Genomic DNA, 26,244 nt, shown 5'->3' on the forward strand with positions numbered 1-26,244 from the left:
GCTACTCTACTTGTAGAGCCTCCTGGCCAAGGACCACCTGCGTTAGAAGTATATTTACTTTGGTGAAAGCAATGTGTGCGACTTTTTTTTCCTTCTATCGTGTAAGTCCTTATTGCATGAGATTTCACGAAAACAAGTAATAGGTGGATAAAAGGACGCAGAGTTGTTTTTTCAGAGAAACATACATCGAGTGTTTAACAACAGATGAAAAACAAGGTGAGCAAAAGGAATTTGCTTTAATCGGGTTTGTAATTTAAAAATACCTTGTCGACAGGACATTTGACACAGTTGATGATTATCGGGTGGATGGATGAAATCAACTTCCCGGTGGAACCATAACTACGGAACTAGGTATTCGTCGAGGTGTTTGAAACGATGATTGACATACATATGTATTTTTTTTTTGCTCTGTGCACGATTTCAATTAACCAAGTATTAAATGCTCCATGTTAAAATGAAAGTAAGCCAACGAGATGGATTCTGGGAAAATAAATGTATAACGTTTAATTCCAAAGTGAACGAAGCCACCCTTGGACGGAGACAAGTGAAAAACCCTGGGTTTGTGCCGACATCGGCCCTCTTCTGCATCCATCCCTCCAAGGGTCATCTTAACTCGGAATTAAATACCCTCGGGTATAAGATTCCGTGACACGGAAATCATCGGCCGTAGCGATAACATACGAGTCGAGTGAAGGACACGGAGGAAAAAAGTAAGCCAAGTAGAGGAAGAAAGTATCAGTGCGGCCAAGAGTGTAGAGCATTGGCGGGAAAAAGAGGGAGATCGAAGAAGTTGGCGTGCAAGGTGTTGGGCGTGTCGGTGCTTCTTATCACCCTCGCAATAAAGAAACTCGCTATGTTTTTTTTTCCTCTCTCCCCTCCAGCCTAAGCTCTGGTCGTCGTTTTCAAATCCCGAGTCCCTACTTATTTCTGGAGGAAGGACTGCGACGTGTCCGAGTAGCATATTGCCATGGCAACGCTGGGAAGGAGAGTGGGGTGGAAAAACCCGCAGCTATAGCCAGCTAGCTCGCTGCATCGGCTCAGCTGGTCCCGAGTACACCGGTAGAGGTTCCACGGAGTTTTTACTCGAGCCCATCGGCTGTACAGCTGCAGCGGTTCTCTCGACAACGACAACAACGGCTTCCCGTAGCCCAGACTGGTGTCGCTCCTCCATCTCCTACGGATGAATTATTTAGCGAAGGTCTGGGTTTTTCCGCAGCCGCTTCCGGTGGGGCTTTTCGATTGATTTATTAATGTAGTTTTGAAAATGGGGAATTGTTTTGCCAACTGCTCTCGGGTTGAATTATTCTTTTACAAAAAAGGGGAGGGTTAACGCTTCAGTAGCTTCGTGGGATTACCAACGTTGAAAACTAGATAGACGTGTTCCTGTTTGCGATCTACTTGTATATAATGTTGTAAATATATATACATTTTTTAAAATTAAAAACAACGTCCAATGTTACCGTCATATTGTTACATTTATTAAACTCTGACTCTTACGAAAGGGATGTAAAACCGTTATGAAATAAAATCATCAGTCAGAGTTTTTTTTGTACCTGATTTGGGCAGAGACGTTGTTTTTGTTCTTGATAAGTACAAAAATATGACAGTATCGCCATTGAACGTTGTTTTTAATTATTTACCAGCTGTCATTGGACGTCTTATTTGATGATATTTTTCTTACACATATGATTGCCACACCCGTAGCAACAATTGTGGTTTTTTAACATAGATTACAAGTTGTGAATCCATGGCACGATTATTTCCTACGGAATCACAATCAGCATTGCGTAAACTTTCAAACGTATGGTCACTTTCGCCGTATCTCCTGGCCATCTACGATCCAATCAAAAGATATACAAAACCTCGTAGAGGAAAGCGAGTCTACCTCGATTCCACTTTATCCTCTTTTACTGACGCGAACGACGTAGAGAAGGGAGGAAAAAAGACGAGTCGTGTGTGTGTGCATCAACTTTGTACGAACAACATAAACGGTAGCGGTGGTGAGGTACATGAACAGCTTCAGTAGCACACGTGTAAATACAGTAGGGGCAGAGCAGCAAGAAAAGTATAAGGCAGTGGTTATCCCCCGAGGGCTTGGCCACAGTGTACCGCTGCTCGGCTGCAGCGAGCCGATAATTCCCTCGCGGGACTCGGCGACGAAGCTTTTTTCCGCTGCCGACCAGTAGGTACGACGAGCCCTCCAGCGCGTGGCTCGTCGGCAGCCCATTAACCTACATATATAGATAGCGCGCGGTCGACCTTTTCCATACCTTCTGCCAGTACCACGTGTTCGAGGCCAAGGGGTGTGTCGAGTTTTTTCTCTCGTGTACCCAAGTGGGCTTCGTTGGATAACCATTTTTTTTCCTTTTTTTTTTTTAAATCAAGTCTGCACGCACGCACACTCGCTACAGATTCGTCGGTCCGTTGGACTGTGATGATGTTTGCCGTGTAGCTCGGTCGGGCGTGGCTGGGTTTTTTTTTCTCTCTCTCTCTTTCTTTCCGAGTTGTCGCAAGGGTAAAAAGTTCGATGTAGCCGTTGGCGACTCGAACGAAAGTTTTGTCGTCAACTCGCGAAAGGGCTGCACGTAAGATTACGGGAAAATAAAATTTAGAGAGAAAGGGAGAGTCTTGGGTCAAAAATCATTTTCAAAACAACGACTTTTTACTTTTAGATGGGGACAGTTGTGCGAAAACTCGTTTTTTTTTGGGGGGGGGGGAAACATGGATACACACAATCAGAGTAAGCAGGATGCGATTGTCCTCTTTTTACAAATCTTATTATTTGACAACATTAAAACTGGTTGTGCATTGTATTTCACAGCAATAAATCGTGACTCTAGAGATTATTACCTCGCGTATTGAGATTTACGAATTTTCGCGATGTTTCCTATTCCCCCTTTCCATATCTCTACATCCGATCTCGAGTACCTCTATTCTGTACAACATGATATAAGTGGTCTGTAGGTATACTACACTAAAGGTATAGAAGCTGGTGTGCATCCAATTTACGCACACACGTACATAAATATAAAAGAGTGCCTGTCAACTCATGCAGCGAATGGTGGAATGCGTATATTATCGGATAAGCGATACCTGTATTACTATATGGGGAGGATTTTCATTTGCGATACGACGCAAACGCTCTATACGTATACGAACGGAAGAAAAGCAAGACTGAGTGCGTGTCAAGAATCTGGATTAATTTTGATTATCAGCAGGTGGAATACGATTATCCGGAGGCGCGCGTTCGCGAAAGGAAATGAATCTCCGAGGTTTGAATTTCATCGGTATTTTCGCGGAATGCGATTTCTCTGCCGAATGAACTTTTTTTTTTCTTCTTTTTTCCTCCTCACGTATAGATGAAATCCCATTTATGTCGCGGATAATGATGAAAACTGATGAGAATATTGGCTAAAAAGTACTCGACTATGAAAACAGCTGATTTTTGCTCTGAGAAAGATTTTTCGACACTATCATCTATCTTCACTTGAAACGTAATGTTTAATACCATAAAACTTTCAGTTTTATTTTCAATAAAGTACTTCTTCTACACGAAAGTCATGCATTTTTTTTTCTAGAGCAGTCCATGTTACAGCAGAGAAAGAAAAATGATTTAATATTTGTTGGATTGGCAAATTTCGATTTTTTGTCAAAGAATTTTTTTTTTTTGATTTTTGAAATACACAGTAATCAAAAAGAAAAATGCGTGTACATAATTTTCAATAATTAAAACATACAGCAGCAAGTTCCCCCGAGCTTGCGGAATCGAGTTCTCCGATATTAATTTCGCCCTCTACTCCAGCTTGCCGTCATGCACGCGTATAATTGCACGGTAATTATTAACGGAGCCGGAAATTTTGTCGGCAATTATCTGTTAACGTATGCCGCGCACCCGGTTTCCTTACAATTTCGAGACAATATAATAACAACGGGGCCTCGCAAATCATTTAAATTGAGAAATTCCATGACACCGTAACAAAATGTACTTATTCTCTAAAAAAAGGGAATCGCGTGAAAATTATGGTAATCATAGTGCAAAAACATTCATTAATCTAGCAAAAACAAAACTTAGGATTGTCTGTACGGTACGAAATACATGGCGTATATACAATGAAGTTGATTGTTTGTGGAGGATTGTAAACGAGATGGACGAGGACTTGATGGGTGCGCGCATAATGCCCTTAGACGTATTGATTGGCCATCGTCCTCTCATCATTATCATCTTGCGTGCTCGCAATGACCAATGACTACATCTCGTGTACCCCCCTTTACTGTGTGGTATCTCATCATTTACTCGACCAACCGCGAAATTCTGCTGCTCCGGTGCTACTACATGCACACACGTACACGTGCACGTGCACAGCCTTGGCCGAATTTATGCGCAAACATGCGTTACGATGCAAGCCTGCTGCTCTTCGATCGCTACGCTAAATAATTCAGCAGGTCCGTTTGTTCCTCGTTATATCGAGTGGATGCTTCAGCGCTGGGGCGAATGAAATTTCGAAGCAATATAGGCCAACCGTGTTCTTTACGAGTTGCACCGCTGTGTTTTTTGCTTGATTAAAAAATCGTGCCGAGTGGAAAATTGTGTTTTTATTTCACAAGGGTTGCAAAACGATGTAGGAAAAATTAAAAAAAAATTTTTTGATCAACACGCAGGCAAGATCGTCACAGCTTCATCGTGTTAATGAAAGCTCAAGAGGCTGTTTGAAAAAAATAACTTCGCTCTTCCATGAAAAATATTAAAATTTACAAAATCAAGATTTGTTTAGTCAGTAAACATTTATTTTTTTTATTTTTAATAAACTAAAAGTTTCAGCCTGTATAAACGGACGTTTTTTTGGATAGCAAAAAAGTTTTTCTATGAAATTCGCTCCAAGCGTAAACATGAAGCCATCAAAAAAGTTCAGGGATGAGTAAAAACTTTGAAATAACCATTATTTTTTACTGCACTTTTCATACATACTCTGGCGAAATTAATACACCACTCGGCCATGCTGCAATCCATTGAGTTGTTGAAAATGTGTACGTTTCCTCAACTCCAAAAAATAATCCTTCAATCTTGACGATTATCATCGGTATTATAATTACACACCATCACAATGAAAAAGAGGGTTCTCGTCTATACTCCATTTGCACTCACGTACCCGATAATGTAGAAAAGCAATCGAACCGGCGCAGTATCGCACATCACATTCCTCCGATCGATGCTGCTGCTGAATAATACATGTGTACCTGCCGGAGAAACTAACAACGGACAAAGCGTCGACTGTTCCACACCGTGTCGCTGTAAATTTCACATGACGCGATCTAAATTTCCGAAGTATAAGGATATTATTGCACTCCTATGCAAATTACGCTGTCTTCCACTGCTACCAGAAACCAGTACATCATGTACGCGTGCATTATAGATTAGGATGAACCCAACCTATCGATCGTTGCAAGCTACTGCATGTTTAGATCCGACTACGACAAAAGGAAAAAAAAAAAAGTCACTAAATAAAAAGAAATCAGCAAGAATTCACGTAAGCAATTGAAAGAAAATTTGCATCCAGCAATTTGGGGGTAAGCGCAGGTGCAACTCCTCCGTAAATCTAAAACTCGGGAACGAGAGTTCCAGCATTGTTGGAGGGTAGAGGAAGATTTAAGATGACGCTCCACCATCGAGTTTACGGGTGCGGGTGGAAAGGACTAGATGGACAAAATCGAGCCAAAAGAAGCATCGGAAGAGCAGAGAAAGAGCCCCTCCACTCCTCCCTGTCGTGACGAAAAAATCGTTGGCGCAACCATTATACCGGTGTAGTATCTCCTCCATCCCTCCGCCGAAGAAGTTCAACTTCGCTACGAGAGAGAGGAAGTGGTCGTCCGAGAATCAGAATGAGCCATTAGGCGGACCATCTTTCGCACTCACGCCGCGACCACTATACCATCTCTACCTGCGGTAGCCAGCTCGTTTATGGCGCGTCCAGGGATTCTTACGTACCGCATACAGAGACAGAAGAGGTTGGTGACAAAAGTATAGAGTCGAATATATATGTGTATACACAGAGGGACAAATTATAAAGTTTCGTGGTACATGGTCGCAAATATGTATATACGCGTGGGGTGGTATAACCAGGGGGCAAACGCGGGACTGGCTCAAAGAAAAAGAAGAGCAAGACACTTTTGGAGCTAATGGTTGGGTGAGAGAGGGCTATAGGAGCGAGTTGGCGTCGTCGGCGTGTTCCTTTCATCTTGGCGCTTAAAGAGACCCGTTCTCGGGGAGCACTTTACAAGCCAGGAAGGAGAGAGACCGAATGCTTATAAAAAAGGGTGTACTCGCACATATAATATGGGTTTGTGGGCCTATCTCACATGTAGATCTGCTTGAAGCTGGGTGTCAGTTGGTTTACTCGTGCGGTAGCATCGTGTCTGCTCGTACAGCAATTATTTTAGAAATGGTAATTTCAATGTCGTTCTTTTTGACAGGGTTAATTGAAATACCGACGTTAAAAAAAATTGCGTAACTTGAACAATTGGTTCCAACCCCATCCCTATATCGAAGAGTACTTAAAGACTCATGCCCTCTTTAAATGTTACAATATTAAAATTTACCTGACTCAAGTGCAAAGAATTGACGACCCAAATTTTAAGGACTTACATCGGCTTATTGAATGATGATTCTCATAAGGGTAATGGCATTTTTTTACTGTTGAAGGAACATGTTCATATGTCCTCTGCTTAGGCTTCATTGTGTAGTTATTCAATGTAAAGACACCCCAAAGCCCGCTCACCAACGAAAAAAGATCGTAGGATGGTATGGGTTAAGAAACAATTACAATTTTTTGTCATATTAGATTCTGGTGTACTTTAACGATGTAGAACAATAGTGCAATAGAAAAATGATTGAGCGGTTATAATTAAGACGGAATTGGATTCTCGATCGACTCCTTAACGTTGAAAACATTCAACCTGCTCTCTCAATAAATCCATCTCTTTTTTGACAATCCATTAAAAAAAATAAATAAATGAAGAGAAAAAACTAATTACAAAAGCCATTTCCAGTGCAAACAGCGCATACACCCCCTTTCCATCTCCTTCCCGTACTAATTAAAAAAATGCCGGGCAAACAAATGAAATTGCATAGTACTTCTTCCCGTTCCCCCAAGAGAGAGGGGGGGGGGATTCTACCAAGGGGCATCCATCTTTGAAGCATTTATTAAACCCTCGCCGCAATATCGACGTTTCCTCTGCACCTCCGGTATTTGTATCGCGCCTCGCCTCCCCCCCACGGACAGCCATTCCCGTTTCTCCCGAAATTCCAGAACCACCACCGTCTGCTCGTCATTCGTCCTCGTTATAAATCGCCTTATCTCGCGCCCAAGCCCCCTCGCTCGCTCAGCGAGAAAATAACTGTATGTATGTACGTTTATGTGTGTGTGTGTAACTATATACCCTTGGCAGGGAGAAGTAGAGGTAAAATTAATGCTAGCTTGCGCGCCCTGTGTCTCTTGTTCCCTATACCTACCCTCTATCTTCTTGGCTGTTCGCAGGAAGATGCGGCCACGGCTCGCCGTGCGAACAGCTGTGCTACGAGCTGCACGACGGCATGTACGAGTGCGACTGCAGGGATGGCTACATACTCCACAAAAACGGCTACAGCTGCGCTGGTGAGTTTCTTGCACTTTTTACATATACCTGTACTTGTGTGCTGCTTGTAAACGCGTACAACCTTCATGTGTACATATTTTGTATATGTTTTAATGAATTTTAAAATACATTGCAATGTGGGATATCATTGTGAAAAGAAGACAACGAAATGACGGGTGCGATACGTTATGTAATACGTGAATGTAATGTGTACAGCGGAGCTTGATGAACTCGGCTGGAATTAAATTTAATTATAGCTGTACTTTGCTGAACAATGGAAGCGCGATATTCCTGAAAGCTTTCAAAAGCTATTCTGCATAGCTTTAAACTCATAGGAATTATCGTTTTAACATCGTATTTTTTATATTTTCAATAAAGGATTAAATAATCTTGTTTGAGCCACACCAAGTACTTGAGAAATAGTCTTGAGGTACAAACATCAGTGAGTTTTTTTTTTCATTTCAACAAACACTTTTGAAGAAATAAAGCACGTTGCACGAGTTCGTTTACATTTCAAAATGATCAATGCGGAAGGAGAAATCATTACATCCAATTACGATCGAAAATCGGGGCAACTTGGGTCCCACATACATCAAAAGCCCCTAGTCATTGATCAAAATAACGAGGGTTATCGAGGAAAAAAAAAAAAGACCTTCGATCCCAGGGGTTGAGCGTGGAGAGGTCAGGGAGGACACTCCGGTCAGTATACCCTATATGAAGCAGAAAATGTACAAGGGAGGACGGAAAAATACAGATAAGCCACACACGCACGCACGAGCTAACGGCATTCCGATATTTTCCGAGTAGCGCATCGTCATCGCTGTCATGCTATACTCTTCTCCCCCCCATCCTCTCGCTTCACCCCGTGTCCTCGGCAAAAGTGTCACGCGCACACGGTCTTCCGTATACGTAAGTATAAGAATTGAGGGCAGCCGGGCTATACTCCCGCGCTCGCGGTCTCCTCGGTCTCGAGTTCCCCGGGGAAGGCACGAAATTCCCCCCCTCCTCACCTTCCCTTCGGACTGCCAGACATCGCGGGAATTGTAAAACAGGACACGCGAGCTTCCCCCGTACCTTACGCCCATACGCCACGAAAGAAAAGCACCCACACGCCCGCGCGCACAACCGGCACCACTGCTGTGGTGTACCGCCTCCGCATTGGAGGTATATACAACTATACCATCATCACGAAGCTGTGCACCGTTGGCCTCCTGAGGAATATGGCTGGGTTCTTAGGTAACATTCGACCTTCCTCTTCCAAAGTTCGCTGCTCCGTGTGACACGCATCGCTGGATCCTTCCTGGCTCCATGTGCGCGTGATCGGAGGAAATGTATAGGTGGGCTTCCCTCCTTCCTCTTCCTTGCCATTTTTTCTGCTTTGCGGAATTTACGTGACCTGCTTTCCGGGTTTATATATACATGCGTTTGCGCGCGCGAGAGCTCTAATTAATGGGGTCCCGATGGGAAATGTACGGCCATCCCGCGGTGCTTTTCTCTTACTACCTACTTGTCTTGGAGGACATTTTGGATGCTCATAGTTTCGGGATCACGGGAAAACAATGAGGGAGACTTTGGATCAAAGCGTTGTCGGGGCGTTTCGGTTTCTTTGATTGAAATTTCGATGATTCAACAAAGGGTTTGTCTTTCATTTGCGATTTAATCAAAGGAAAATTGTCACACAGACACTTTCAGGATTCTTGAAAGTTTTTCGAAGCCCCGATATTGAAGATTCGCCTTCATTTGTTTCATTGTCCTTTGTAATGGAATTAGTCGCGTTGTGCCAAACTTTTAATTACGTGTTTGTTTCTTTTCGTAGTTTTCCACTCTGTAGCTTTGGGCTCTTTGAAAATTATCTTGTTGAAAGAGTCGCTGGAAAAAATTAAAACATCCACAACGTCAAAGGAATGCAATGTTGTAACAGGACGAAACTTTGGCCAAGAAAGAACAGGAATCTTCTTGTATATTTTTATTTTAAAGTTTTGTGGATCAGTAATTATCACTTTACTTCAATTATTGTTAAAAAATTAATATACACCACTGATATTTAAAAATTTACTCGAGATCAAAGGTCGCTTAAAAATATCATTTTCATGATACGATAACTAATCATTTGATTTTCTAAATTTAAAATTACATTACTATCATCAATACTATAATAAACACACATCGGAATTACACAAAAATTCGAATTCAATCATTTATCTTTGAATACGTGTAATTAACCAAAAGATTTCAATACGACCCATTTCTCGGCATAGTTTTTCAAACTCAATATAGTGATAAATCAACCTATTATTCATAGCCCATGTATAAAAGAGCTGGTGTCCCACGCACAGTACTGCGGACGAGACTTTGAAAAACTTTACAATCTCACTGCGGCATGAATAATAATGGTAAAGGTGCTGCAGCTCAAAACGGGTTCATGATGCAACCATAAAGTTCGCGAGGGGAGTCCAAATGTACGCACAAATGTGAAATTCACCTCGGTACAATTTCTACCGCACAAGCGGTAATGTATTTATTATTACTATTTTTTTTTTCCTTGGTCTTACTTGACATTATACACCATGTCACTGGCGAAATCACGTATTTTGGGACTTTCTATCAAAACCAGGCCGTTAAATTATTATCCTTGAAAATCACGTCTACGTTAAACAGAGTCATAAAAAAAAAATATATATATATATATAAAAAACACTGGGTACGATTTGGTTTCACCTCATTTTTGTGTTAAAATTAATCGCGTGAAAAAAATGCTTGTCGATTAAACTTGACTTTATAGTTTTACGTTTTAAAAAAGGTCCTAAAATAAAAGGACCTTTCAACGTTGGTAGACACAATCGATCTAAATTCCAGTGGATGTACATAGAATGAAAATAAAAAAAAAAACCAAAAATATATACATTAGACAAGAAGCTGAGACGGCACTACACCGCAGCGTCATTTATTTCTTAACGAAGCCCGAGAGCTAGTAGCTCGTCAAGCCAAAGCTTCTCTCGGGAGGGAAGCCGATGTAAAGTAACTTTCGAGCGAATAGTTGCGCGTATGCACATACAATATTCCCAGGATCCGAGGCGCGAGAAAACGTTGGGTGCATGAGCGACGATATAACGTGTGGGTAGACGAGGTAGGCAGACAGTCGGGGCGAGTTGTTGGTTGGCTCGTAGCTTTATTCGGGTAAAATATCAAGACGTCTTTATGTGTATATAACCGTTGCCGATGCGGCTGCATTCCAGGATACATGTATGTATATATGTATACACGTTCTCGGTTGGATGTGCAGCTACCTCGTTATGTTGCGGTTGGGTGCGTCTATATACAAAATACAACGCAAGCTTCGGTGCATTATACGTGTATAATGTTACAGGGAGATGAGATGGATATTGTGATAAAGCCAAGTTTCTAAATAATAATGTTGAACTCGTGGGTGTTCCGTGTAGCTTTGCAAGAGTAACGAGGGTCTGTTGTACGGTATCGCACTTTCATGCCAGCAATAATCAAACGGGCCTTCCTTTGTTCGCTGCATGTAAAGCAATCCAACGGAGTCATTTTTGCGTAAATTTTTTGGTAAATTTGGGGTCGAGCTATGGATGGGTATTGGGTTTTAGATGCAGCTCCAATGCGCCGTTGCATTATGCGTGGGCTGCATATTTAATAAAGGAAAACTTCACAACGGGACTGCTCGAGTGTTATCGTTTACATTTTTGCACGTAAATCAAAATAAACTTGTTCAAGCTGTATATAATTATTAGTACTACGGAAAGTCAGTTTGTTAAAAAAACTGGGTTCTTTTTTTGTGATTGCTAACACGTGTTTTGGTAAATCATTTTTTTACATTTTTTTTTTTTTTCAATCGTTTTCTGGTTTCTTTTATCACTTATGCAAATGCTCTTCACAATATCATTAATGTATGCAGTAAAAAGGAAAATTAAAAGGAAAAAAAAAGCTAATGCCGCACTTACCGTGACCTTTTCAGCGTCGTTGGCAATTTGTCGTCCAGTTTTTCGACTCTTTGTGCACAAAAGGAGTGAAGCCTTTGACCAAGTATCGCTGGAAAATATTTTTTCATGCATAAAAACACCGCTTTTACGCAAACTTCCGTAAATTCACGCATGCGGTTTTAATCATATGCTTTGCCTTGATATAATCATATTATATTTACAGGCGTATATGCCTGCTATAGTTTTTTCGCACTTGCAGGATACATAAACACATTTTTTAGCACCATTGTATATCATTAAATACTATTTTCTTATATAACCTGTGACTTTATCACAACTTCTCATTTCTGTCCATGTTTTGTCACTATTATTATTATTGTTGTTTATGTATCTTTCTCACACTAAACTACCCGAGTTATGAGTTTCTTAAGCTTACTCCTAAGCTAATACATTGAATTTTTCTCTTATTTCTTTTCTTTTCTTTTTCTAATCCTTTTCATTTCACATGTCACACATTGACACACTATTCCATTAAAATTTTAACTTTACTGAGACTTTAATTTTTTCTCCAAAATGTAACGAAAATTCACAGTAAAGTTAAATTGTTACCTCTATGCGTATAATATATTCTAAAACTGTACAAAAACAAAAATGACAATGCAGTCAACGGCGACGGTAAATAGTAGTACCTATACACAAATCGTATGTGCATTACCGCACAAAGAATGTCGAGTCAAAGAGAAAAAAAGAGATGAGAGCTAAAGGAGGGAGAACGTTATCGCAGCCTATGCACACCGAGACAATGAAGCCTCATTAGTGAAACGTATCGTGTGTGCGCTATGTTTTCGCGCTCGCATCCACCCCAGTTATTCTGCCGCCACGACTGCCTCAGATCTCAAATTTAATACTCTCGACAAGCCATGACGCTGCGAACCAAGTTTGTACCATGTAGTTATGTGCTTGCAAGCGCGTATGGGTATGTCGTTATTTTATCACCAAAGGTCTGAAAAAGCTTTTTCTTCCAACCACCTTACACTGCTCTGGTTTGTGAGAGTCACATTTTCTACAAACTAAACGTACAAACTACATGTTTACTGGGCTACAGTGGGGTCAGTTGTTTAATGAATCGATTGATTTCTTTGGCTAATCTCAAAATTTGTGAAATCAGATCGGATCAGAAGAGACTCTAAGATATAATTTATAGAACATGAATACGAGTAGGTCATCCCTCCCATCACTTTTTCATCAGCTAACCCTTGTCGCGTTAATAATTCCTAAGAATAATTTCTCGGGTCACCAACAGAGAATTATTTAATAGCCTTGCCAAGACATATACTTATTAATTCACTTGTGTCTGATATCAATGGTACTGGTTATGTTTGTATCTGGAATGCAGCGAATGATAGAGTGCTTTAGTTTTAAAGAGAAACTTAACTCTTTATCAAAAGTGACAGCGGTGAATAAACATACAGTAAATTCCAATGATATCGATATTTATAAAAATTCTGTTGTTTTTCTTCGAACCAACATAATACTGACTAGCCTCGGTATATCCTATCATGTTTCTTGAGAATTTACTACAATGATTCCCGTACACAATACTCGATACTCGCTCGATGCGCAAACAAATCAACAACACTGAAAAGCCAATAACCCGTCAAACGGCTCAGTAACGGTCACACACAGTTATGTACCTGACAAATGAGAATGTGTCCCCCTCCCCTACTGGAATTGGAGTAAAAGCCACGTACACCTCGGGAAGAATGTTATCGGTGCACGTGTACAATGACAACTCCAAATGTTTCGAGGGACCGAGAAAAGAGAAAAAGTATTTGTAATCCCCGCCTTTTCCAAACGAAACGAAAAAAATCGAAGAAAAAAAAGCCTTTACGGACACATGCACCCACACCATGTCTAAGCAGAGCTCGGAGAGTTATTGCCCGGATTATCTGGGTAGTGATGGGGAGAAAAAAAAGAGAGTAGAAGGAACCAAACGCTTTTAGTTTACACTCGATGGCCGGTGGTGATATTTCATTTCCTCAAAGGTGCACCCACGAGAGCCGGGAGCTCACGGTCCAGCACTCCGAGTTCAAACATTTCTGCACGCAGTCTTTGCCATTCTTCGACACTGTACAACAATAAATGTTTTCCCGATAATCTCCTTTCTGGGGGCTCCGGTGGTGTATATGTATGCACATGTACATAATTCTTCGTTCCTCTTTTCTCTCCTGTACACGTTCTCATTGCGCGAGCGCTCGTCCATCACCACGTCACGCTCGGCACGTGCTTGCTTTGTTTTTTCGAACAAACTGTATGGAACGGAGGGAAAATAAAACAAAAATTCAACATGCATATACGCTCCCTTGCGCGTGTGTGTTTTATATAGGGTCGGTTTTGGGTTAAAAGTGCAGGGCGTTTATTTTTTCTCGGGGGAGAAAGGGGTTCCAATCGAAGAGGCCAGGTGTACTTTACGACCCATCAGGATGAAATTAATATGTGTGCGAGCTTGGAAAAAAATTGCAGCTTCGTACGAGATTAGTGTCTAGGATTAAAGGATTTCAAATGTAACTTCGTTTCGATTAAGGTTTTAATTTTTTTTTTTCTCCCTCTTCTGGCTTTTAAAGTATACCCAGGAGTGTGCAGGGACTCTTTTTCGGAGTTTTATATGATATGAAATAAGGTTAATATTCAATTGTAGCTGTTTATTACGAATAATATTTATTCATTAGCTATATTATCATTTACAGCAAAACATACATATCTTTTACATCGTCGTAGAAAATAATGTTTCGAGGAAGGTTGGCAGCATTGAGCATCAGCATCTAGGTATATTACGGGTAATCCTCTCACGTGAGGGCTATAAATAAAACGTGTCGTATGACACGCACGCGAGCCTGGCAGCGTAAGCATTATTAATTACCGGGAAGGAGTTATGGCGTTGTTTTTCGTTCACTCCATCACGGGGACTCCGCGACGTTTAAACACCGAGAGGCAAGTTGGTATTTCTCGGTCTAAGGGAGAGCAGCAACCAGCAGTACAGAGCAAGGGAACTCTCTGTCAAAAGTTGCGACGTATTGCTGGCACATGATGATGGATGGCGAGTACTTGAGTTTGAGCGCGCACGAAAACCCACATGCATTCTAGTCACGCTCCAGCGTAAACTTCTTCCTAGCCACGGTAGCAGGTCGGAGAGTTAACATGGGGAAACTGATTTTGTCGAAATGTCTTAGTTACCGGTGAGCCTCGAGAAAAACTGCTGTACGAGGCTTGACAAGTCAATGTTTCAAGCAAAAACGAGGATTGGGTAATTTCGCTTGGTAAATCACTCATAGCTGCTGGTACTACTGCAGTCGAAGATATTATTGCGGCAGGTAGTTACATCGATAATGAGGGTTGATTTTAAAAGCGCCATCTACCCTGAATTCCAACCTGGGGCTGGATTTTCATTCCTGGGGATTTTTGGATACCACCACCAGCGGAGATTTTGCCTCGTTTACTCTGCTACGTCCCTTTTGTGGGTTAGCTTCCCGGCGAAATCGCCAATGTCCTTGAATTCCTACTTGGGGTTCCCATCTCTGACCAGGTAATTTTTGAGCTCCACCGCCAGCGGTGACTTGACCGTTCCTACTTTGCCAGATGTTGTGCTGATAGTCGATATTGTAAGATGGTCGACGCTCTGGGCCACTCAAGGGTTTATTTTGGGTAACAGTAATGGATCCATGTCCCTTTTCTGGGTTAGCTTCTCGACGAAAACGCCAACGTCCTTGAATTCCTACTTGGGGTTCCCATCTCTGACCAGGTAATTTTTGAGCTCCACCGCCAGCGGTGACTTGACCGTTCCTACTTTGCCAGATGTTGTGCTGATAGTCGATCTTGTAAGATGGTCGACGCTCTGGGCCACTCAAGGGTTTATTTTGGGTAACAGTAATGGATCCATGTCCCTTTTCTGGGTTAGCTTCTCGACGAAAACGCCAACGTCCTTGAATTCCTACTTGGGGTTCCCATCTTTGACCAGGTAATTTTTGAGCTCCACCGCCAGCGGTGACTTGACCGTTCCTACTTTGCCAGATGTTGTGCTGATAGTCGATCTTGTAAGATGGTCGACGCTCTGGGCCACTCAAGGGTTTATTTTGGGTAACAGTAATGGATCCATGTCCCTTTTCTGGGTTAGCTTCTCGACGAAAACGCCAACGTCCTTGAATTCCTACTTGGGGTTCCCATCTTTGACCAGGTAATTTTTGAGCTCCACCGCCAGCGGTGACTTGACCGTTCCTACTTTGCCAGATGTTGTGCTGATAGTCGATCTTGTAAGATGGTCGACGCTCTGGGCCACTCAAGGGTTTATTTTGGGTAACAGTAATGGATCCATGTCCCTTTTCTGGGTTAGCTTCTCGACGAAAACGCCAACGTCCTTGAATTCCTACTTGGGGTTCCCATCTTTGACCAGGTAATTTTTGAGCTCCACCGCCAGCGGTGACTTGACCGTTCCTACTTTGCCAGATGTTGTGCTGATAGTCGATCTTGTAAGATGGTCGACGCTCTGGGCCACTCAAGGGTTTATTTTGGGTAACAGTAATGGATCCATGTCCCTTTTCTGGGTTAGCTTCTCGACGAAAACGCCAACGTCCTTGAATTCCTACTTGGGGTTCCCATCTTTGACCAGGTAATTTTTGAGCTCCACCGCCAGCGGTGACTTGACCGTTCCTACTTTGCCAGATGTTGTGCTGATAGTCGATCTTGTAAGATGGTCGACGCTCTGGGCCACTCAAGGGTTTATTTTGGGTAACAGTAATGGATCCATGTCCCTTTTCTGGGTTAGCTTCTCGACGAAAACGCCAACGTCCTTGAATTCCTACTTGGGGTTCCCATCTTTGACCAGGTAATTTTTGAGCTCCACCGCCAGCGGTGACTTGACCGTTCCTACTTTGCCAGATGTTGTGCTGATAGTCGATATTGTAAGATGGTCGACGCTCTGGGCCACTCAAGGGTTTATTTTGAGTAACGGTGATGGAACCACGATTCTGCGGATCGGCCTCTCGCCTAAAGCGGGTTGGTGGCATAGATGGACGGTTCTGTAAATAACATTTAAGCATGCCCGTCAGATGTAACTTATTTAAGATGATGATTCTATTAATTAAAGAATTTTCATGTTGTATAACTCTATAGCAGATTTATATTAGTAATATTCGCTTTTCCAAGGTTGGAAATAACTTTTTACGACACACGGATGTTTTTAGATAAGTAATTCTGGTATACGAATATTTAGCAAGATTCTTGAATAACTTACTATGTAAGGTGGTCTCATGGTTCCTCTGTTGAATGATGCAGTTGATGCAAGGATTGTCACCGCAAGGGCGAGTAATAGAAGATAGCCTTTCATGTTTGAATTGCTGAAGTAATGAAAAAATTTCAACGAGTCAAAGTTTGGTCATTAACCATTGACGTTATAAAAATAAGATGAAATTTTTTATGATAAAAATATTTAACTTAAACTCACAAGTAAAGAACCGCAAACAGCAACCCACTTGGGAGATGTTCCTCCGAACTAGAACGTACAACTGCTGAAGCTGCGACATGCTGGACACCGGCATAAAAGATCTTTATATACACAAACGCCGGCGTGCAAACTCGAATCACTATAGCGGGGAATCACCAGGCGGTTCTTCATTCACTTGGGAATCACACCGTTCCGGCCTGCCACGCTAGATAATACACTCACCGTGAAGGCTGAAGACCGTAAATAACCGAGAGGAAAGAGAAACGAGACTTGGTATAGTAGTAGTAATAATGGTAGTGGTAGCACAGAAGCCGAGGAATCCCCAGGCGTGCATCAGAGCGATTATATGACTTAGTTGGTTGCTCTCGCGAAAATAGAGTAAACGAATAAAAAAAATGGGGAGGGGGGAACTAAAACACATGTATCGAACGATCGTATTGCGATTGCGTTATTGAGATGGTATTGTATGGTAAGTATAGCGCGGCATGCTATTTTTCCTCGTGCGTTCACGTGCGGCCTTGAAGCAGAAAAGTTAATGACTCTATAGTGCAAGAGAGTGCCTTGTTTCCGCGAGATAAGAGATGCGTTTTCTCGATGCTGTGCAATATATAGTATCAAACTGTTTCGCGCACGAGAGCTATGACGTAGATTTTTTAATAACTGTTTTTGTTTTCAGTCGTGGCGAGTGACGCGATCTATTGAAAATTAAGGGAAAAGCCGATTTTTTAATTTTCCAATTTATAGCTGCAATGAAGTATGTTGGATTATTACTGAGCGTTAAAAAATCTTAGAAATTTGACATAAAATAAATTGTCATTATATTGTCGAAAACAAACGTAGATTGCAATGAATTTGTATCAATTCAAGGCTAAACAGACAAAACATGTAGTATAGTATTTGTACTTTATGAATGGGTTAATATCCATTACCATTTGTTACTATAATTACTATCCATCTCAGACTTGAATTGTATAACTTCATTATTTAATACTCAAATTGTGTATTGTAAGTACTCTCTTTTGAGTCGATTTTTTAACCATCGTTTTATGGTACATTTAAATAACGCACTGATTACGAATAGGTACAAAAATCAAAAAGTAAAATATACTGAACTTAATAAATCATCGAAGACATCTTCAAGTTGTGTCGAGTGCAATAAAAAAAAAAAAAAAAAAAAAAAAGTTGCTCATTTTTTCTTTTCTAAAGTTTGTAATCCTCGTTTCGACGAAGTAACTCGCAACATCAAAAGCCCCTCTTTCTCTCTCACGTCCATCGGCAGTTTTTTTTCGTATTTAATAAATAAAGTTTCTTGAGAAACTCAAATCGATCTGCAGAATCCAGCAATATCTTGGGGAATCACAAGCCTCGTCTCTCTCTCCCTCTTCTCTATCTCTTCTTGCAACTTACTTTCAGCTTCTAGAGTGGGTGCCAGAAGTCTTGGCAACTCGATTTCTCAGCGAAAAAATAAGGACTCGTCTGCTTCTTTACTTTAATTACGTTCATTATACGCAAATAACTTTTCTGACTTATTTCTAATTCCATATAATACTTGAGAATATTATCATCTTCAAAAATGATGCAGCAAAAAAGTCATAATTGAGTGGAAATTTAACTAATGGAAGATGTAGTTTTCGATTCGCAAAACAGAAATTTATTAAATTACAAATTTACTAAATTAAATGGAAAAAAAGAACAACATTTCATCAACAATAGATGATTAATCTCCGTTCAATAAATAGACCACAAAATCCACTTCATTTCATTAACGATTTAGCGATTTTTTGAACTGGTGCACATTTTAGCTATGGACAATTAAAGTTTCTCCAAACTCAAAGATGCTTATATGAAAAAAAAAAAAAAAAAAAAAAAAAAAAAAAACACACTTAACTGACATCCAGAAAAAAAGGAACAGAAAGAGAGACAGAAAAAAGGTAAATTACGAGAAAACAAAAATCTCGAGCTCCTAGAGTGTTCTCGACTGTTTTTTCTTGCAAAACTTTAATTGCCGTCTACGGAGCTTTCGAAAACCTCGTTCTTTGGAAAAAAACACCAGCAAAAAACTAAAACTAAAAAAAAAAAAAAAAGCAGCATCCGTTGTACCACTCGCTCCTCGGGTCTTGCCGCGAAATTTCGCACATAATCCAGCCCAGTACAGTACCATGTAATTGGCGGTGCCAGAGAGCAGATGGGGAGAAAGGACCTCGTTTTTTTCCCTCCTCCCTCGCCTTTTCTTTCCTCAATCTCTCGAAGCTCGCATTTTTCGCGCGCCCGCACACAAGTACAGCTTCCCACCCAAGCCGCACACTTTACCTCCTCGACGGTGCATACATATATATGCCTATACACGTACAAACGCACACCATCGTACGAGTGGAGAAACGGCATTTCACTAAATCCAACCGCGTACGCGGAGCACGCGGGAGAAATTTATCGCACAAGTTTTCTCAGCAGGCCAGTACTGGCGATGTGTATACGGTATTACACGAAGGTAAGGTCGCGACGACGACGACGCCACTTTTGGATATCGTCGTCGTCGTACTTTTCTAGTGGCCGCCAGCAGCCCCTGGAGCTCCAGACACCCTCTTGCTCACATACATATATATGCACAGACGAGGGAGGAGTGTAGTCTCCATCCTCGTCTCCTCGTCTCATATGCATTCCCGTCCGCAGCTTGCCGAGTTTTTCCGCCCAGAAAGTCCTTTTCCGCTCCTCGCCGGCGGGACACGAATCTATTTTTTTTCTTTTTTTTTTTTCTGTCGACTTCTCTCCTATTTCATCCCACCCTCGTCGCGCTCCTTCTATCCATCTCCCTTCCTTTCCCCCGTTACTCACTTTGCGCGAGGTAGGATCCGCAGCTTGCTGATGCGCCGCTGCCCAATGGAGGATGGATTTATTCTTCTTCTTCTTTTTTTTTATTTTTTTGTCGTCACGTTGATGAAAAAAAAAAAAAAAGGAGAAGGGGAGAGGGACAAGCTGGAGAGGAAAGGCAAAAGAGAGAAAAAAAAATTAAGCCCGGGAAAAGAGAGTTAAGTTGAACTTACTCTTCCTCTGGAATTTACAATGCCAACGAGTCCACGGAATTGGAAGGAAAAAAAATCTAGAGAGAGAGTTGGGCAACGAACTGGTGAATTAATGTAGCGTACGCTTTCTTCCTCTCTTTTTCCGCAGCCGCGAGTCCTTCGCGGTAGCCTATGCGCATACACAGTAGGAATGGTAGTAGCGCGGGAATCGTTAATTACTCGATTCATAGCGGAGCCTTAATTCATTAGCTCGGGCCTAATGAGAAATGACTGGCTGCAGCTATATATGCTGCCCGGGATTTTGGAATCCGACGAACAAGGGGGAACCGAAAGGGGAGAGCCATTTTTTTTCCTTCCTCGCTTTCTTTGTCTTCGCATATATAATTGGTTCGGCAGCGCTGACTCGTGGATTATTTTGCGAGAAGATGAGGAAACTTTTGCTGGACCGAAAATTTTGATGATGCCGAGTGCGGTGGTGATAGAGGGATGGTAGCAAAAAGAAACAAATTGAAAACGGCACTTTTGTAAAAAAAACGCCATTCGGCCCCAGAAATACTTTCAATCCCACTTGAACGTAAACCCTTTGCGAGCATATATATGTTCCCTTTGCCATTTCAATCTCTTTTGTAAAAAACGTTAAAAGAGCCCCATCGATGGCACAAAAGCTGGTGGTCGAAGGCCATTATTGATTTCGCTGTGTACACGTGAAAACTCTGAATTGCGCCAGTTTGCCTCACTTTCATTCTACTACATCCTAATCATAGGCAGCTGCATCACGTAAATATACAGGAAACGCGATTCGATGCGTCAAAGTGTAGCCATCAATTCTTCAGTATTCACCAGAGCACAGTCATAGTCCCCCTCACAGCGAGAATGTGGAATTTCAAGCGTCCAGCATATACGGATTATAGAGACACCGGACGCATGTACATCGTATCCGCGAAGTAAAATCTTGACGCGTGAGTGGGACGGAAAATACGCGTTTATATATAACGTACACAGCCCGAAGGCGTCCCTCCTCTGCCTATACCATCGTGGCACCGCGTCCGTTTCAATTTTACGGTGGGCCCCATTCACGTGCCACGTTGTGACAGACGCGAGATTATTCTACTGTATCTAGATATCCGACGAAATGAAAAACTCCCATCCTTCGGTCTTTTTTTTTTTTTTTTTTTTTTTCAACCCCTAAATTCAAGCTACTTTCCAGTACGGACAGCTTTGAAAGAGATTGGAGGGTGATGATTTGCTCGTCGCTAATAGTTTTTTCCAACTCGATTAGAAAAAAGCACCTGCACATGCATTCATTGTACATCAAAGTGTGTTAAAGCATACGTTTGAAGGGTGTATTTTGGAGTTTTTTCCTTCTGAAATGATGCATTACGTAAATCTTACAATCGTAAACAATTTCGCCAATCATTATGGACTAAACCTTTTTTTTTTCTACCACAATTGACGTAAGAAGGCTACACAGGAAGCGAAATATTTCTGTCAGGGATTTTACGCTCTAGTATAATTCGTCAACAGCCAAATGTTTTGATTCCACAGCTTTTTACCACAGTATCCAGTCTATACTTGATGCACCATGGATTTGGTTGCACTTGCAATTCTTGCACAACACAAGAGCGACATGCAATTTATAAAAACAAGCAATTTCAATTACACGCTCGAAACGCGAACACGTATGGATTTACAGTGCGCCACTCGATTAAACGGCCGAGGCGTACTTATGCGCACTCGTCGGCCCTCCAAACAATTCAATCATAACTCAATGAGCCCGGCAAATTTCCTTTGTGCCTTCCCCGACCGACGGCTCCATGAATTCGCCTAGGTGAGACCCCCATGCCAATAGTCTCGCAGCACGGCCCCCAAACACTTGCTTTTGATCGAAAATGGGGGAGGAGGGAGTCAAGTGCCCGTGTGGTGCGTCGCACCGTAGATAGCCATCATCGATTCCGCTATAGCGTTATTCTCCGGCAGCACTACATACACCGCCTCGAGCCTCCTGATCTCGGGTGTGCGACGAAGAGGCAGATGAGCCCATCGAAATTACATTCCGGCCCTCGGCTCGATAACACGCGTGTCCATTGTCGGCCCGAACAATGGGGGCGACAGAGGCACGCGCTTTTCTCCCTTTCATGGTGCACCGGGCAGTTTTTTTCTGCAGAAACAAAACAGCAAAAAAAGTAACAAGAACCAAGCCCGAAAAAACAAAACAACAGTGGCTTATACTCGCGGATATGATGGTGGGGTTTAGATAGAAAAAAAAAAAAAAAAAAAAAAAAAGAAAACCAGAGGGTGGTTTCTGAGAGAAAGCTTCTTTTGTGCGCGTGTGTTTCCCGGCTTGGTTCTTGGATGAGGATGCTCGTGCCCCAGCAGAATGGGGGAATTGTCCGTTCGTTCATTCATTGTGCGCAAAGGGGTTCTGCCAAAGAGGAGGAGGAGCAGGCAGCTGAGAACGCCAGCTTGCATTGTCCTCTTGTTTACCCGGTTACATGGGAGGGCGGCGAGGCTGTTGGGTATATTTATCGTGGGCGTGGAATTATTGAATTTTGCTTTCTCCCGGCAGGTAAACGAATTTCGTTTGACGTAAGTGCTCCACGTGTGTGTGTGTGTGGGTGTGGGTGTTGATTGGGTGCGAGGGACTTTCGTAGGGGGTCGTTGCACTTGATGGTCCACATGAGAGTTTATGTTGGGAAAAGACAGAGCTGTTTCAATTCAGGGTTGAATAGCATAGTGATTATAGGAAGTCGAATTTTTCTCAAATTTTTTAGTCATGGTCAAAAATAATCAACTTTTTTAATCAGAAACCTTTTGGGCTGCCAAGTTTTTTCTAGTAAAAATCTATACTCAAAAGTGTACCTATTTTTTCACGCGACAAAAATAATTAATTAAACTTTAAATTTTACAATTTTTCTCTCTATTAATGTATTGATTTTTTCTTCGCAGAGCTAAACACGACATCGTCCTCGACGAGCGAAGGCATTATACCGCCTGAAGTGGCAGCAAGTACCAACGAGGCCGCATCGTCAAAGATCTTAGGACCGGAGGTATCCGACATCGATGACGATGACGACGAGGACGACGACGAGGACGAAGAAATGGGCGAGGATGTGATATACATGCGAGGAGCCTCTTTTACGATACATCTGGACGGAGGCAACGCGAATTCGAACGAGTCACACCTCTCGTACGACGACGAAGAGACGAACGAGGTTCCCGACGAGGATAAAATACCACCGACACCTCAGGTATACATTAAATTTTGCATCGTACGCTACAACTTGCTTTTACCTCATATAATTCATAAGTGGTAGTGTACAGTGCAAATAAAAGCTTTTATCGAAGTGTCGCTCTCGATTCTTTATATACGTAGGTATTTATGTCGTTTTTGAATATGACGTGCATTTAAAAACCAATATGTCGATATTAACGGACGCGAAGAAGTGATAATAATAAAAACAGGCTGGCGCGAGTTGGGACATTGTATTGCGCGCTCTGTGTGTTTGCACGAGCCTGACACTGTATTCTCTGGTTTTAATATCCGCTTTTTATGAGAAAAATCACGTTACATCGCAAACAGGAAAAACCTTTTTTTTTTTTTTTTTTTTTCGTTGATGGAACTTTAATATAGGGTACTTTATTATTATTATCATTCTTCTTTTTCAATACTTCGAAACTTTTGCTCACATTATTATTTTACCTTGTTGGCTTGCAACATTTTTGTATTTTGTCTCATGCATGGATAAGCGATATAGTCTCACTGACAGATTTCAATGGAAATTTTCATAATTATTTCATTATTAAATAAAACGTCAGATTTACATGTGCGGCTCCAATGATTTAATTCAATGTTGCACTGCACTTCAGTGTACAGGTATATCACTAATAATACACGATGAAAATATGAAATTAATGAGGCAGAATTGATTACGGGAATAGTTAACGAGGCATTTTGTAAAACATTTTTTTCATTGGTAGTTAAAAATGGTTACCTTAATTTTACATTTATCACTATTACAATTGATATTAACGATGATAAAGAAACATAAATTGAAACTACTATCACTTTTCTTTGTGTATCAAACATCATTGTAAAATAAATCGAAAGTCTTTAAAATTATATCAAACATTTATGATATGGTAGGTAGACAAGATAAAATTAATATCCGTCTTTGTATACAATTGAACATAAGGTACAGCTAATTGAAACAATCATTAACTATTTTACTTCGGAGTAGTTAATGAATTTTATTAATAAAGAATGGATTCACCTTCTGGGCCCTAGTTTTTTTTTTTTTTTTTTTTTTTTTTTTTGATAGAAAAAAAAATATGACAAAAATACTAATATCTCGATGAAAATTCTGATCCTTGATAAGCTGCCGTTCAAAAAACTCAGCTTAGGAGCAATGCCCAGAAGTAATATTTTCCATCGCAAAAATGAATATACCGAGCTCGTCCCAGCAGATCATAAATGTCAATATTCTTATATTGCACTACTACTCATGCATGGAAGCCCATGAAATATGCAAAACTCTGTTCAGTAGAACTTCCTTGTATTCATGACTTTGGTAAAATATTAAATATGTACTTTCAAACCGAATAGGTGCCACGAACATAAAAAAAAATTAATTTCAATTATTCAATAGACTGGGCAAAGCTCTCAGCATTAAGTGTTATAAATAATTATTAGAAAGACAGCTTAAAAAAAAAGATTGTTAATTATACGTCGCAAAATTACTAAAGATTAAACTTAAAATTTACTAGATGATTAAAAATTATCGATTTAAAAAAAAAAATGTAACTTATTATTGTTAACAAAATTTTCATCATAAATGGCCACGAAAATTTTAGAAACTTCATCTACATCAAATACATATTAATGCAAAATGGCTGCTATAGTTTTAGGAAGTTTTAAACTATTTAAATTTTTTGGACACATGTAAGTTTGGTGTATACAAAATTTTAGTACATCATTATGATTATATCAAACTGATACTAGATTTCAAATTACGTGTTCAATGTATAATAAAAAACAACTCATCAATGAATTACCACACTTGTAATTTGCACAAAACGTGTAAAGTACCTATTGTACAAGCCACAAAAGAAATCGGAAATACATTTTTTTCAGTTAAAATTAAAAAAAAAAAAAAGCAACAACAATGATGAAACCCTGCAGCAATATCGCATCCGTATTTCCAATATTAATTTTACAGAACTGGATCCCGAGCACAAGGCAGCAGCGGCAACAGCTGCCCGTGGCACTGTCAACGGATAGCTCGTCTAATGGCGAACCGTCCTGTACGCTGGACTGCGGACCGGGTGGCAGCTGCTACGTCGAGCTGGACCCCTCAACGGCACGGGACACGAATGACGTCGGCGTCAAACTCGTCGATCCCGAAACTGAACGTCGACGACGCAGAAGGAGGAGCAGCTCGAGCATCGCCGGTGCCAGTGCCGATGGTACACCGACGCCCGTTCAGAGATGCCAATGTCCTCTGGGCCGGGGAGGCGATCGATGCCAGCGCGGTAAGTGCCGCTACCGCATATATATACCTATATAACTTATGAAGCTTTGACTTTTGATTGATCGTCGCTGCATCGGCCATTTGGGGCTTCGTGCGATCGATTAATTTTAAATCCAGCAATTTTCAGAATTTATCTTGTAGGTCCATAAAAATAATGAAAAACATTTTTTTTTTTTTTTTTCCAAACCTAACAGCTAAACGAAAATATTGGCGCGTAAAAGTTTTACGATGCTCCGTTATTCGCGTTCATCGATTTTTAACTATCACCCCTAAACATCTCTTTCGTGAGAATAATGACTGAAAGCCTTCTTCCAACTGTTCTCTGCAATTACCACTTCGTCCCCGTCGAGCGTCACCTCTTCTACGAAAGCCATTTTCTAGCTTCCACTGAAAAACAACCCTTCACCCTCTTTTTTTTCCCGGCTGTTATTGCAAACAGAAAAAAGGAGGGGAAAAAAGCCTTTATGACTCGCACGCGACGATCAAGCGCTGGCGCACACATGTCGCTCCCTATCCGAACCATCTATACGCGCTCGCTGCTGCTACTTGCAAAAACTGCATCCCCCGTTGTCGGTCGTAAAAAATAGCGCGTCAAAGATGGGAAGGGGGAAATAGCAGCGGAGATAAAG

General features: G+C 41.3%; 2 protein-coding genes across 2 annotated transcripts in view; one reads left to right on the forward strand and one right to left on the reverse strand.

Annotated features, from left to right (window-relative positions):
• The window catches only part of LOC106640715 (pikachurin), a 131,848-nt gene that overhangs the window by 33,910 nt on the left and 71,694 nt on the right, over window positions 1-26,244 (forward strand). Inside the window, exons 2-4 of the mRNA XM_023390881.2 lie at window positions 7,533-7,649; window positions 23,034-23,335; window positions 25,304-25,616. Coding sequence (XP_023246649.2) covers window positions 7,533-7,649; window positions 23,034-23,335; window positions 25,304-25,616 — 732 coding nt within the window. The remainder of the gene's footprint in view (window positions 1-7,532; window positions 7,650-23,033; window positions 23,336-25,303; window positions 25,617-26,244) is intronic.
• LOC149374993 (uncharacterized) lies at window positions 14,322-16,960 on the reverse strand. Its single transcript, XM_089590907.1, is given in 3 exon segments — window positions 14,322-15,070; window positions 15,073-16,642; window positions 16,858-16,960. Coding segments are annotated over 3 exon segments (1,764 nt in total). The 5' UTR covers window positions 16,951-16,960; the 3' UTR covers window positions 14,322-14,969.

Source organism: Copidosoma floridanum, unplaced genomic scaffold (assembly GCF_036245765.1).
Source record: "Copidosoma floridanum isolate Cflo_tuat_1 unplaced genomic scaffold, Cflo_Japanese_pri ptg000013l, whole genome shotgun sequence".
Classification (NCBI taxonomy): Eukaryota; Metazoa; Arthropoda; class Insecta; order Hymenoptera; family Encyrtidae; genus Copidosoma; species Copidosoma floridanum.